This window comes from Pleurodeles waltl, chromosome 7 (genome assembly GCF_031143425.1).
Source record: "Pleurodeles waltl isolate 20211129_DDA chromosome 7, aPleWal1.hap1.20221129, whole genome shotgun sequence".
Classification (NCBI taxonomy): domain Eukaryota; kingdom Metazoa; phylum Chordata; class Amphibia; order Caudata; family Salamandridae; genus Pleurodeles; species Pleurodeles waltl.
In genome coordinates this window covers 562,495,231-562,510,407 of record NC_090446.1, presented here as the reverse complement: position 1 = coordinate 562,510,407, position 15,177 = coordinate 562,495,231, and the positions used below count along the sequence as shown (strand labels likewise).

Genomic DNA, 15,177 nt, shown 5'->3' with positions numbered 1-15,177 from the left:
CTTCAGCATTGTAGAGGTCAGCACCAAGAGTGTACCAGCTGCTCTCTTTTGTCCCCTTCTTGCATGACCGATAGAGAACCATGGGCGCATTGACGGAGGAGCACCCGACCAAAAGCTGCTGCACCTGAGCTCCACAGCCCGGGCCCACAACAACCAATGGTTTTCTCAAAGGACCCCCACCGACTGAGCCCCCCGTTGGGAGCTCATGGACTTGTCCCCAAGTCCCCCTTTGCAGCCTGTTTCCAGGTGGCCCCCTGGACACCAACCATGCAGTGTGCAAGGCACCAGACCGCTCCAGCACCTCTGCACCTGGACAACCCAGGGCATGTAAACCTTAACTGCTGGTGTTCCTTGTGACTTTGTCCCCCTAGCACTCTATGATCTTAAGGGAACCCCAGAGAATCGACTGCAAAGACCTTTATGCACTAAATGCACTTTGCCCACAGAAGTCCTTTACTGTGTGAAAGCGCACTTGAGTGAACTTGTTACTTACTTGCAAAAATTGATACACTGCAAAAGTACTTACATTCTTTGACGTGTTTCTGCTGTTGAACATTCTATATAAGTAACTATATTCGTCTACACATTGGTCTCGAGTTTCTTCTTGAGTGTGTGTCACATTTATTGACCCTGTGTGTACAACAAATGATTAGCAAAACCCTCTGATAAGCCTAGACAGCTTGCCCACACTACCAAAAGAGAGAGCATTTGGGATTATTACATAAACCCCTGTGAACTACTAAATGTCACCTGGACTATCGGCATAGTGTCCCCTTAAATTCGGTACACTACATAGATAGCTAGCTTCCTACAGACATCAACATCTTTAACAAGCATGGGCAAAGCCAATAGTTCTCACCTATGCATAACCGTTTGTGTTTGTCAATGTTGCAAAACAAGGGAGGTGTGAGGGAAGAAGCACCAAACAGGGATAGGGGAAGTGAGAGGGAGGAAAAATAAATAGTACCTAAAGTAAAGCGTGAGCATCGGACGGGCACTAATTAAGATGAATCAATCTGTGCTTGGCCCGTGCTCCACAGAAAAGAACAGAAACAATGCTTGGCTTATGCTGGCCAACTAAGAGGCAGAAAAGAAGAGTGAAACTGAAGCCAACAAATGGTAAGCAAAGGGTGGGCTCCAAGGACTTTATTGTAAACAACAGTCTAAAAAGCGAAGGCACCTACAGTGCATGAGTTGTTACAGACTTAACCTAAAAATGGCCAAGAATCAGGCTTTAGGTGCCATGCAACACCAAGAAGGCTACCGCTCAGGTTGTGAATGAGGCACTCCTGACCAGAGGTAAAGCTGAGCCCTGCCTCCTTTTACTACTTGATCTCACCGAAGCCCATGAAACTGCTGATTCTGAAACCCTCATTAACATCTTCTGAATGTGTCAGGTCCCATTAACACCTTACCCTTCCATACTGATCCAGTCCCAAGTCCTTAAAGGATCTTTCCTCTCTAAAGTTACCATCAACCTATTTTTGGTGCTGAAAAAAAGGTCCCCCTAGTGAACTAAGGTATCAAGATCAACCAGCACACCAGTAGCACTGAACCGCACCTAAAAGTCTCCACAGACTACAACTCTAATGATGTCAAGCATCTATCTGAAGCTGAGCTTAATCAAGAAGGAATCAATTCGCTTTGCTAACAGCTTATAGTGCTACAACATGAAAACTGTCAGATTCTCACAACAAAGTCAAAATCTGTCAGCTTCACTATCAACTCTAGCATGTTCCTCAAAGCTTACATTGCCATGGAAAGACCAACAGTTTGGTGCCAAATCTCTACCCTAAAAAAGATTAAGCCATACTAGCATGAAGTAGCACTATTATTATTTTGTGTTATGTGTATGTGCACCCCACCCTGATCCCACTACACGTCATCCTTCACATTGCTGCACATGAGAAAACTGAAGCCTTTAACATTTTGAAAGTCTTCTAAAACAAATATAAACCTGTTGCAAACATTGACCTCCTTACTTAGCAGAACTATGAAATATCCATATGGGTCAATCCAGCACAAGGAACCAAGACATTTTGATTTGAAGACAGGAAAACATAGGTAGGACTTTTAACAATGTATCCATAATCTGAAATAGCATCCCTCCAAACAACAGGCAAGTCCTATAACTCTTGCTGTTCTGAAAAATGGAGAAGACATGTTTTCAAAGAACATATAATCTGTTACCTATGAAGGGCTTCTGAGTTCTTATCAACCACCTGAAGTCATCACATACAGAGCGACCATTCCCTTTCTGATTACTACACTCTATTTTAAATTGCTCCTCATCTAATTTCATACCATCGAAATAGCAAGTCAATAAAAAACACAAATTAATCTCATCCTAAAAAGAAAAGGTAAGGTTTGCAGAGCAGAGATTTGGCTAAAACAGACCAACAGTGAAACTCAAATTCCACTTTTCTGAATGTGTATGACATGTTTTTTGGACACCAAAATGTGAAGAAAATGTAAGCACAATTTTGCAAATTGTTACAGAAGAGTATGCTGCGGTTGAAGGAGTAACTTAACATTTCAACTTAACGTAGTATTCTTCGCATTCAAAACTCTTAAAAAGAAGGTGTGTATTAAAGTCTAAAGGCGGCTGTATAAATGCATAAAGTTGAATTTTGCAATATAAAAAGTATAGCTCAGATTCTCAAACGGAATCATAAATGTATCTCTCTAAAACCACTCCAGTACATGGGTTCCGTTTGATAATTTTTAATTGTTCGAAAAAACTTCAAATTTGTGTGCACAATATTTAGTTAGTTAGTTATTTTGTAAAGTACCCATCCATCTGAAAGCATCTTGGCACTAGGAACCACAGAGAATGAAGGAAAGACAAGCAGTAGGAAAAAGGACTAATAAAGGTGTTAAGACTATCTACCTCTGGAAAGAAGAGAGGTCTGCATTACAGTAATCCAGCGAAGAGAGGATACAAGGCGCCACCATCATGGCATGACAGTGATCAGGCAAAAATGGCAGAGTGTTGCGGAGATGTTGGTGATGCCATTCATTCTGCATCTGGGCTAAATGTAAATTCTTAATCAAAGAGAATTCCCAGGTTTTTTAACTTTACAAGGGGTGATTGGAAACTTTCCTAGAACATATAGTAAGAAGCTGGATGATCAGCAGGGGGTGTCATGCCCAAAGTCATTCTTATCCCTGTTTGATTACAGCTAACTGACAACCATTTAGATCCGAAATTGGCAAAGACAGTCGTCCAACCTGGTGACAGAGTTTGAGAAGTGTTGATTGAAATTCATCAAGAGCTAGATGTCTTTGTTGTAAGAGAAGGTTGCCAACCTAAAATATAATATCAGCTCCCTCAAACGCTGAACATGTAAGATAAAACAAGCACTGGCAAAGGAAAAAGGTATTGCCTATGTGAGAGCTACTGGCTTTGCCAAAGTCTTTTAGTAATGTTGTTCAGCAGTGTGGCTGCTTGTCAGCATGGCTAAACGTTAGTGGTGTGGTATAGAGTAAAGTGAACAGAGGAAAGGGTAGTAGAGTGGCGCAGTGTGGAGTGGTGTGCCATAGAGTAGAATAGAGTGGAGTGGCGTAGGGAAGAGCAATGTAGAGGAAAGTGAAGTAGAGGGGGGTAGACTGGACTGACACAGAATGGAGTGGCATAGGGTAGAATAGTGTGGGGTAGAGTATGGTGGCATAAAGTAGAATACCGAGTAGAGTGGTGTATGTTGGGGTAGAATAAGAGTGGAAAGGAGTGGTGTACAGTAGAGTTGCATAGTGGAGAGTGCCATACAGGAGAGCAGAGTGGAGTGGCATAGAGCAGCGTAGAGTAGAGTAGCATAAGATGGAGTGGCGTAGGGTAGCGGCATAGAGTGGAGCTGCATCCAGTGGACTGGCATAGAGTGGTGAGTGGCATAGAGTGGAGTGGCACAGAGTGGGTTAGACTGACAAGAGTGGAACAGGGTGTAGTGGAGTGGCGTAGAGGAGAGCAGCATACAACAGAGCAGTGTTCAATAGAGTAGAATAGAGTAGAGTGGTGTAGAGTGCCGCAGAGTGGCATAGTGTGGAGTAAAGTGGCATAGAGTAGAGTACAGAGATTTAGAGTTGAATGGAGTGGCATAGCATAGAGTGGCACTGTGTGGAGTGGAGTAACGCAGAAGAGAGTGGTGTATAGTGGAGTGGCATAGAGCAGAGTAGCGTAGAGTAACAATACAGTGGCGTGGAGTGGCGCAGACTAGAGGTGAGTGGCATAGAGTAGATTGGCACAGAGTAGCGTGGCAGAGAGTGGAGTTGAGTGGCATAGATTAGACTAGCATAGAGTGGCATGCAATGAGGGGCACAGAGTGCGTGATGTACAGCAAAGTGTCAAGGAGTAGTACAGACGTGGGTGTAACTAACGCATCAATAAAGACGACAGATAGGATAAAGGCAGCATAAATAAGAAGCGGTATTCCTGTGTTAAAAGTAGGAAAGCACATTGCACAAAGAAATAATACTGAAATGCTTATAAAATAAAGATAAAAATAGTGTCTTGCAAAAAGATGAGAAATAACAAAGACAAGGAAGATCACATGTACTTGGTCCATGCTTTAACAGAGATAACACAAGAAAGGAAGGGAAGCCTACGGGAACTAAGCAATTGCAGGACTTCAAATGAGAGTGACAATGAAAACAAGTAATCGTATGTTGTGGGCGGGTTGTAAGCCTACTCAACTGTAAGCAATATGTCTTGCAGTACACAGCATGCGCTCTGGAGGACAGACCTAACAAATGGGGGGGGGGGAGAACTGAGCAGGAGGACACCATGGATAGGGTTTATTCCAAACCTTCCTGGAGTGAATCTCCACCCATTACCAGGGTGAGAAAGAGATGAAGGTTGTGGACATTTAATTTTAAATTGCATTTATGTAGCACTCACTACCCCATACATGGTGTTGACAGCTCACCAGACAAAGTCTTGCTGTCAATCTTTAACACATCAGCGCACGGAGACCCTCAGGACACTGCACCTCCTCCTTGTCCCTTCCCTTTTGTATTTAATCAATGTCGTACTACTACATGCACCAAACCACAGCACCAGCTGCCTCCAAAGTGCGACCCCAAAGCCAAAAAATTCAGTTCTTTATAAATGGTAGTGCACCGATAAATTACAATCCGTTCAAAATAGAAGTCCAGTCCAAAGACATTTCAATTAAATTATATTGCCAATATAACATTTTGTTGAGTATTAAAGCATTTTTCACAATATTGTCCAGAGATAGGTTCTTAAAATGATAATAGGATCGTTATATATGCTTATATACTGGGTTGAATTTAATTTTAAGTGGATTTGTAAATACTTGTTAAATATAGGTTTCAATATGGGGGGTACACAGGGGGTAAATGTTGGGAGGTTTCTCTCTGTCTTTATGTGGATTTTGTATGGCCAGTTGTATGTTTTTATTTTGTATGTGGGATGGTTAATTTGTCATTATAAATGTTTTTTTGAATGTTTTGTAAATGAGTATGTGGATATATGTGATGTAATGTATTTTCTTACTGCCCTGAAGAAGCTCACATGTGGTGGACAAAACACATTGGCTGTCTCGATTTTGTAGCATCTAAGAAAATAAAAGACGATTTGGAACACATACAACTTCTGACTGGACTTCTATTTTGAACGGATTGTAATTTATCGGTGCACTACTGTTTTTAAAGAAAACCATGCTTTGTTATACCGGCTTTCTGCCTCTGAATGGGATTTACACCAGGATAGTTGTATGCAGTTGGAGTGTAGAATTCCACAGGAATAAAAATATTTATACCTTGATTACTATTCATTGTTTTATTAATACCTAGCAGGCAGAAATGCAGCCATTTTGTATTAGAAACCGGCCATAAAAATATGTTTACAGCCAAAGAACGCTCCATGAGTTGTGTTCGAAGGTCATGGAAAGATGTATTTATTTACCTCGCTTTTATGTTAGAAAACACAAGGTTTAAACTCATTGCTTACTCATTAGATATTTATTAACACCTCATCAAAACTAGTGTGGCAATCAAAAAATGGTACTTCAATAAAAAGAAAAAAATTTATTAAATTTAGAGATCGCTTCGTGTTTTTTCTGAAGCCTTATATAATTGTGAGCACAATGTTATCTCAACTTCACAAAATGGAAAGTGCCTCCCCTTTTAGTGTATATGAGTGATAAGAGAATCACAGAGTATGAAATAAAGTTTCAGATATGGCAATTAAATGCTTAAAGAAGCAGTTGAAACTGTCTCTCAACCATGGTTGAAAAATCGCACCTCTCACTTTTTCAAGTCATGTCTTTTGAGCCAACAGCACATGGGTTTCTGGGATCAAACATTTTGAATTTCCAATTACAAAGAAAGGTCTTCACATCTGAAAATAAAAAGATATGTCAGCTAAAAACCAGGGCAAGCTGAAGATGTCATGTATGACGTGACAAATGTATATAGTCGTAGTTAAATAATAGGAAGAGCCACGGCATGTCTGTCAAGCTACTTCGGCTGTCCACTTGAGTAAACAAACTCTAGAAAAGATACAGCAGATATGTAGTTTCCCCTTTTTCATTCTTCTCACCCTGACAATGCACGTTTTCGCTCCTAATGAATGTTGACATTGCTCTGATTGGGCAAGCTGAAGAAATGTTAATTTTCAATCTTCTATCATCTGTATCCGCCCTCTCGCTTCCCCTCACCCCAGGAAGGTTTGTCTGGTTTCTTGAGCACTGTTCTGAGTGCCCGTCTCTGCGACTGGCCCTCAATCCAAGCTATCACAACTTTCTTCTTTCTCAGCAGGCAGGCAGTACCACTTGTCAGCCACTCCAGTGCCTGATGGTTGGGGGGTGATACCCAGTAAGGAACTGGTTGTTCTTGAGATTTAGCATTACCATGATAGGGAGAAATGTTCCCATCTCATCTACTGATGCAGACTGATGTCTCACGTCCAGAAAGTGATATTTTAAAAAGAGAATCACATATACGGTTATAGTCTGATCCTCTAATACAACTGCTTGATTTAATTCTGGCCACGGCCAACCTTGTGTTCTCGAAGAAGGTGTCACAATTGGGCATTGGTTTCATGCAGACTAACTCTTATTTCTCAAGACAATGGATAACAGTGTGCTCCACATAACTGCAGTGGCCTACCATGTAATCTTCAGCAAATTCATAGCCAGACTAGTCTACCCTGTTGATCTGTCTGGAACATTTCTATAGTCTTCAGTTCACTGGCTTTTGGCTAGGTTCACGCTATACGAATGCCACACGGATACAAAATCAGTTGACAAAATATGATTCAGAAAGTTCATCGACAGTTCTCTTACTTGAACAGTGTTCAAGAGCACGGGCATAAATCACTTTACCATGCCACTTTACAGTGTAAATTTTAATATTATAGGAATATTGCAATACTACTTTTCTTCTTTTAATACCTAAGGTAGATATAAGACTTCCCGCACAGGAAGGACCACCATAGCTGTGATGGCCTTGTGCTACTAGTGAATATTTTAAATACTTTATCACACTTTTATGAGTGGCTGTGGTCCCGACCGCCTGTGTTTGCACTCTGACATACATTACACACCTTCATGATGGTTCCATAACAGCATAAATTGTCTAGAAACATGCCATTTGTTTCTGATTATTTTCTTCACTCTGACTAAACTCAAGCAACTCCCAAGCACAAAGACAATAAATCATTCTTTAAGAACCTTCAGCACCACAGAATCATTTCCTTGCAAAAGAGACCAATACTTGATTACAACAATATATGTGTGAATTTGTGTGTGATTACCAATCTAAACAATTCCCTATAAATGGGTGTGCTCAACCAGGAAGTTTTTAGCATGCTCCTGCACACAAGTTATATTGCCAAGTGTGCACATGTATATATAGACATTCATACAAATGATGTTATGTCCACACAGCTGTCTGTACTACACCCTGGCAATGTAGTGCATTTCTTTCACTTTATTGAGTCTCTAGGAATGACGAGGTTAGGTGTTTGGGACAGGTGACCCCAATTAATTCAACTGAAATGATCCATCTTTGGGGCGAAGGCCTGCACCCGAAGGGGGCTCAAGGGGCCGGAGTGGGAACCCCTCCGAGGCCCTCGAGAAAAAGTGGACGAAAAGGGGTGCGCAAACAAATGGGGGGACCAGAAGTGGTCTCCCCTGCAACTCAATCACCCTCCCCCCGCACTTCCGAGCCCTCTGCACAGGGCGGAAGCAGAAAGGGGGCAGTAAACAAAATTGGCCCAATGGGGGAGCCAAAGTATTATTTGAATTTCCCCCACCTGTGCCCCAGGGGCACAGGTTGGGGCTTAAAAGGAGGCTGCCTGGCTGAGAACCCCTCTTCTTTATCTGGGCGGCCGGGCACCAGACAATGAGGACACCCACCCACACCTAACACAAGGTACCCAGCATGTCGCAGGCTGGGTCAAAGAGTGAAGCGGAAAAGGAGCGTTAAAGAACAACAAAGGCCACACCCAACACAACGGGATGGCAGGTTTACTTACCTTGGGATGCTTCACGGCAGGGTAAAGGCAGTAGGAGGAGGTACACAAAACATGGCACTCGCAGCCCGGGTCTGCCGGAGAGCTGGGCACAAGGACTAACCAAGGTAGCGAATTAAGCCTATAAGGAAATGAGTACCCTCCTACATAAAAAAGAAATAACACCAATGCCAAGGGGCAAGATACACAAAGGACTAAACGCAAGAGTGATTTATGGCAAATTGATTGATGGGTATGTGACATGCAGATATCAGCAGTATATGGGGGTTGTTAATATGCAAAAGTGATTTATGACTAAAATGTACAATTGTAAGCATAAACTCATGGGCCTTCAACCCCATGGACGATAACGTGATTTATGGCAATTCATGGCCTTTATTTCATGCCCGGTGATATGAATCAATGATTTATGGCCCTCATAAAAGCAGGGCAAACATGCTGTAAATCAACGCTAATAAACTGCCAACATTTCCCAAACCAAGAAACCCATTCATGTACTTTCTATGAGTATTTGCTGGAATGGGCCGCCTGGGGGTGAGGGGGGTTGAATCCTGAAGAGGGTTGCAAGGTGGGTGAACCAAGTGAAATCCAAGCAAAGCACTTAGGGCCAGATGTAGCAAACATTTTGCATGGCGCAAACTGCGAAATTTGCAGTTTGCACCATGCAAAACGCGCATCGCGATGCACATTCCCATTTTCTGACTCGCAAAATGGGAATGCGATTCGCAAACAGGAAGGGGTATTCCCCTTCCTACTTGCAAGTCGCACCGCGATGCAGAATTGCTTTGTGACCGCGAACGCGGTCGCAAAGCAATTCGCAGTTAGCTCCCATGTGAAGTGGGTGCTAACTCATTCACAAAAAGGAAGGGTTCCCACGGGACCCCTTCCCCTTTGTGAATGGTGGCAAAAATATGTTTTCAGAGCAGGCAGCGGTCCAACGGACCACTGCTTACTCAGAAAAAATGAAAACCAAATGGTTTCATTTTCCTGAGTGTATTGCAACTCGTTTTCCTTTAAGGAAAACGAGCTGCAATACAAAAAAAAAACTGCTTTATTAAAAAAGCAGTCACAGACATGGTGGTCTGCTGTCTTCAGCAGGCCACCATACCTGTGAGTGCAGGAAATCGCAAGGGGATCGTAAATTGCGACCCACCTCATTAATATTAATGAGGTGGGTCTTTGCGACCGCGTTGCGATTCGCATATGGTGTCAGGGACACCATTCTGCATATGGTTTTGCGAGTCGCAAAACCATTTCTACCTACATCTGGCCCTTAGTTTGTTGGAAAGGTTAAAGAGGTTGCTGTTGATCAGTACCGTTCAAATGAAAGCAAAGTGAATAAAAAACCCTTTACAGTTTACTTCTATGTGAGGAACACGCCCTCGAATCAACAAGTGGCTCAAACCAGACACAATGTGATTGGGGTATCACTTTTTTTTTTCAGTTACAACCACTCGTCTGTGCTTTATGCTTGTTCTACGCAGTGGTTTGTTTCCGCTTGGCTTTGAGCCTAAACGAGGTAGGTTAATTTGTATAAGGTTGCATTAAGGTTCAAGGATTCGGCACACAATAAAATTAATTTTAGTTCAGCCTTGACACTATGAGAAGAGAGGACGTATCTGTACCCTGGAGATCTCTGGATCTCAAAACCAACTGACGTCATCTGATGCTATGGGGTCGAACACAGCGCACGAATAGGGCGTGAATTACATATGTAAACATCACAGTCTGCAAACAAATGGTTACATACTGTCAAAGCTGGCCACGGGAGTTGTAAAGAAACAACGACCCAAACTCCATAATTAAGAACGCTACTCACCTCCTCTGACCCCGACCGGGGCATTGCTCTAAAAAGTTTTCAAATGGATTTTCCTCTTAAATCCTTAAACGGCCTTTTTCTTTCGAATCTTGCAAAGATCCAATTTAAAGATCGTGTACTGGGGAATAATCAAAAGGAAAGAGCGGTTTCCCCAAAAAACAACAGGCATAAAAACCTGCTTTTTCGTATCGTTCACCACGGACCGGTGCCCCTCTCATTCACATGCTCTGAACTAGAGACGCCACTCACCTCGGCATGCGCAGAGAGAGCATCCCGTCAACCGTCAACAAAGAGGAGACTCAAAGCGGAGACACTGGTCTCACGACCCTGCGCCTGCATGCAATGCAGCAGCAACAAGAGGTTCGACCTCAGCCCGCAGGTAGTATTTATGTTCCGTGAAACAGTGAAAGTCTGTTTTTAACCAGGAGCAGAGGGCAGATACACGCTGGGGTTCAATGAGTTTCTTGAGGTGCATCTATAGTTACACAGGTCCCCTGGAATTATGCGGCAGGAAATTACAAAATGTGCGGCATAGTGCAGCTAATGTTTACTCTCTGGGCAAAGCTTTCACCTTATTAGTACCGTTGTAACGTAAGTAAGCAGCTGAAAGATGACTAATTACCCTTTACAAAAGGTTTTCCAGCAGGTGCAAACATATCTCCCCACGTTTTAGTAACTTTTGATCCGTTTCAACTAGAAACAGTTTTTGTTAAAATCCGTATGCAGCAGATGATGGTTTATGTGGCTAATGCAGAAAATCCTTAATTATACAAAAAAATGCTGCTATCGCATAAATGTATAATTCCACTGGCCCTGGCTATATGCCTGGTATCTTGGGCCGAGCCATTTGAGAGGGGTGTGCTAGCCTCTCATGGCTGGCCGGGTCCCCATGTTTTGGACACGGTTTGATACGCCCCCTAACGTAAAGGGATAAGATAATAAATGGATGTGCGACGGTTGCGCCACAGGTCAGAATCCCACCAAACCCCCTTGAGTGCGTGTCTTTATTTGTGCCACACACTGTGACGTGCATTAATGGGCCTTGTAGCATTGGCCTTTGAGTTTGTGCCGGACCACCTTGCACTGTTGGACAGGGATGTTCCCCTAAGCTACCCCTCATGGGCGGGCCTAATGCCAGAGCCCGAGCATGACGTGTACAAGGATATATAAATAAGGCACGAAAGTTGCTGTAGTTGGAGAAATACAGAGAGACGGCAGTACATTTTGTAACCATTAAATACCTTCGTGCAAAACCACAAGTGTCTTTGCGTGGTCATTGCCGCTGACCCTACCATTGGCGACGAGGTGGACGAAGCCCGCTGCCTCACCAGCACCTGGTTGCTGCTTCCTCGCCCTCAGTACCTCTCACCCGGCAGCCACTGAGAAGCTGCCTCTGCCGTGTGGGGTCCCGTGCATGATTCCGGCCTGGGCTGGCAGCGCATTTTTTCCAGTCTCCTCGCGGCGGCCCAGCAATCACGGCCTGCCCTCCTGACGCCAGCCTGTGGCCGTGGATAAAGCCGCATGCTCTCCTGTCAGCGAGGCGCCAGTAACCTGTCGTTTTCATTTGGACAATGAGGTGATTTCCCACCTTTCCTTCCCGCGGCCAGTGCGCTCTTTTAATTGGGCATCTGTCTAACACACCGCCTGGCCTGTGGTGCCCCCAGACTCACCACTCCTCGTGTTGGTGCCTACAAATAGCGGCAGCGTCACCCCAGTACCGGCTTCAGGCCAAAGTGCAGCCCATCTGCCACCCACTCTGCAGGCCTTTGCCCTTCTTATTCCTTAAGCTGTGGATTCTTCTAAGCTCTGGAGCTGAACCTCTTCCATCCTGACAACAGTGCCCTGCGCTGATCCAGCTACGTTTTATTGGCACACCTGTTTCGAGCGCCATGGCAGGCATCCCAGCACTGAAGCCTTTCACCATCACCGGCGCCCCGCCCACACAGGCCGCAAGATGGAAAGCATGGTTGGAACGCCTCAAAACCTATTTCAAGGCCATCAAAGTGAGGGATGAATGTAAAAGGCCCCTGCTTCTCCATTTGGGCAGGGCAGACATCCACCAGATTTTTAAGTATGTGCACGAGGCAAAACCACACACGTACCTCATGTTAAAGGAGGCAATCATTGCGCACTTCAAACCATACTCCAACCCGGACTATGAACGGTTCTTGCTGCACCAGGTGTGCCAAACCGCCAACAAATCAGTCGATGTGCTTTAAGGCACCTAAGAGAGCTAGCCAGCAACTGCACATTGCCAGATGAGGAAGACGAGATAAGAGCTCAGTTCATCGAGGACTGTTCTTCGTTGAAACTGCGCTAGCGTATCCTACAGGAACCAAACATGCGGATAAGAGACATCCTCACCCTAGGCCGCTCACAAGAGTTGTCCAAATCAAGAGCGGCGCACATGGGACAAATACCAGTGGCCCAAGTAAAAACAGAACCCATCAATGTAGTGACAGCAGTCACACAGCAAAGCAAGACTCACACCCTAAGAGGAAAACCCAGAGACAAGGTCTGCAGATGGTGCGGTAACCCACTGCCACACCCAGCCGGCTGTCTAGCCCGTGGAAAAACTTGCAGCACCTGTGGCAAGCTCAACCATTTTGCAAACGTTTGCCACTCCGCACCAAAGACCTCACCACCCAAAAGATGGCCCGAGCTGTAACCACTTCGCCCACTAGGGCCTCAGACAGTGACATGGACGACGACCAGCAGGTGGTTCATGTCATATACTCCGTTGGCAACCGAAGACTACCCATGTGTAGCACCAGCGAGTTTCAGCCCTAATAGATACCGGACACTCACAGACCCACCGCCGCTAAGATCCACCTCAGCGCAAGTCTACGCCTTCGGTAGCCAGCACCCGCTGGACATATCCAGCCTTTTCCCAACGGACATTACACACGAAGACTCTAAAATCACAACTAAGATCTATGTATGACGGGAGAGGACAGGATTCCTGCTTAGCTGTGGCACAGCTCAGAACCTCAACCTAATACAGTTCGCATTCAGCATTCACACCAACGGGCTGGAAGACCTGCTAAGAGAGTTTAGCCCATTGTTTGACGGCATTGGATGTCTAAAAGGGCCACCTCTCATGCTCCTTATAGATGAGTCAGTAGCCCAGTTGCTCTCAGGCACAGGCACGTGGCATTCCATCTACAGCCTAAGGGCAAATATGAACTCCTCGTGTTAGAACAAGCCGGCATAATCAAAAGGGTATCAGTGATAACCCCATGGGTATCTCCCACTGTCATAACGAAGAAACCCAAACAACCGGACTCCCTGAGGATCTGTGTGGACATGTGCCTCCCCAATCAAGCCATCCAAAGTGAGAGGCTTCTAACCCCAACCATCGACGTCATCATGGGAGAGCCGTTGGACCTTAGGTCAGGGTACCACCAGATCACCTTGCACCGTGCCTCACACCCGATCACCACATTCTCCACCCATACAGGCCTCTGGAGGTACACCCGCCTACATTTTGGCATCTCCAGTGCAGCCGAGGTGTTCCAACACACAATCAAGGAGGTGCTAGGAGGACTCATCAGGGTTCTCAACGTAAGTGATGACATCCTAGTTCACACCCCCACTCTGGAGGACCACCTAGCAAGGGTGCGTGCAGTGTCCGAAAGGCTGCAAGAGCGTGGCCTGATGCTCCACAAAGAGAAGTGCGAATTCCTTAAAACGGACATTAGTTTCTTCGGCTATCATTTCTCTGAACAGGGCATCTGTCCAGACCTCCTCAAAGTCCGAGACATCCAAGAAGCCCCAGTGCCCTCACTGGCCTCTGGAGTCTCCTGGGGATGGACACATACTGTGGCCGATTCATAAAGAATCTATCAGACCTAACTGTCCCCCTTCGAGTGCTGGACTGGGTCGACCACCCTTGGTTCTGGGAGGCAGAGCAGGAAAAAGCTTTTGAGGACACGAAGAAAGCCCTGTCCGCAGAAACCACCGTTGCCTTCTTCGACCCCAGGCGAAAGTCCCAGCTAGCGGTAGATGCCAGCCCCACTGGACCAGGGGCCGTCCGGACACAGAAACAGGCCTGCGGAGATTGGGCACCCATCGCCTTCGTGAGTCGGACCCTCACTCCGACAGATCAACGATACTCTCAAATAGAGCAGGAAGCCATTGCCATTCACTGAGTGTGTCACCACTTCCACATCTACCTCTACGGCAAAGCCTTCGCCGTAATCACAGACCACAAACCACTACTACTGCTTTTCAAAGGGTCCTCCTCGAAGCCTCCGCCATGGATCGAGAAATGGATCCTTCAGCTGCAGGAGTATGACTTCAACGTGGAATACCAGCCAGGCACCCAAAACCCGGGTGATTTCCTGTCGTGTCATGCCCACCAAGCAACCTTGCAGAAAGCGGAAGAAGCGCAGGAGACAGAAGAGTATGTTAGGTTGATAGTTGACCGAGCCCGCCCTCTGCCCATACCCCTCACGGAAGTGGTGGAAGCCACCAGCCAGGATGACTGCCTGTAAATGGCCATGCAAGTGGCCAAATCACGAGACTGGCGCCCGCTGCAACACCCAACGGCTTTCTGCACTGCTGATACACGGACCTAGCTCCAGGTACTCTTCAATGTCAGACACAAACTGTCAGTGAGCGAAGACGGATGCCTACTACGAGGATTCAGCCCCGTACTACCCACCTGCCTAATGTCCAGGGTGGCGTTCCTCACCCATGGGGCCCACCGGGCATCGTTAAATCGAAGACAGACTCCAAAGTAAAGTCTGTTTCCCTGGCCTAGACCAACAGCTGGAGGAAGTAGTCAGGGGGTGTGCAGTCTGCCAGGCCAGTGGACCGCCTGATCCCCCAGTGCCAGTCATCACAGAGGGCGGCCCTACCA

The 15,177-nt window shown here is 45.6% G+C and overlaps 1 protein-coding gene and 1 long non-coding RNA gene across 5 annotated transcripts in view; one reads left to right on the top strand and one right to left on the bottom strand.

The window, feature by feature from the left end:
• Positions 1–10,547, bottom strand: part of LOC138304348 (zinc finger protein 84-like) — a 156,508-nt gene extending 145,961 nt beyond the window's left edge. For 2 of the 4 annotated variants that reach the window (XM_069244321.1, XM_069244322.1), the window contains exon 1: positions 10,314–10,547. In XM_069244321.1, coding sequence (XP_069100422.1) covers positions 10,314–10,337 — 24 coding nt within the window. In that variant the 5' untranslated portion in view covers positions 10,338–10,547. The remainder of the gene's footprint in view (positions 1–10,313) is intronic. The other 2 variants (XM_069244323.1, XM_069244324.1) reach the window with 2 other exon arrangements.
• A 102-nt stretch (positions 10,548–10,649) lies between these two features.
• Positions 10,650–15,177, top strand: part of LOC138247280 (uncharacterized) — a 71,626-nt gene continuing 67,098 nt past the window's right edge. The window contains exon 1 of the long non-coding RNA XR_011194403.1: positions 10,650–10,692. This is a non-coding gene — a long non-coding RNA (uncharacterized lncRNA). The remainder of the gene's footprint in view (positions 10,693–15,177) is intronic.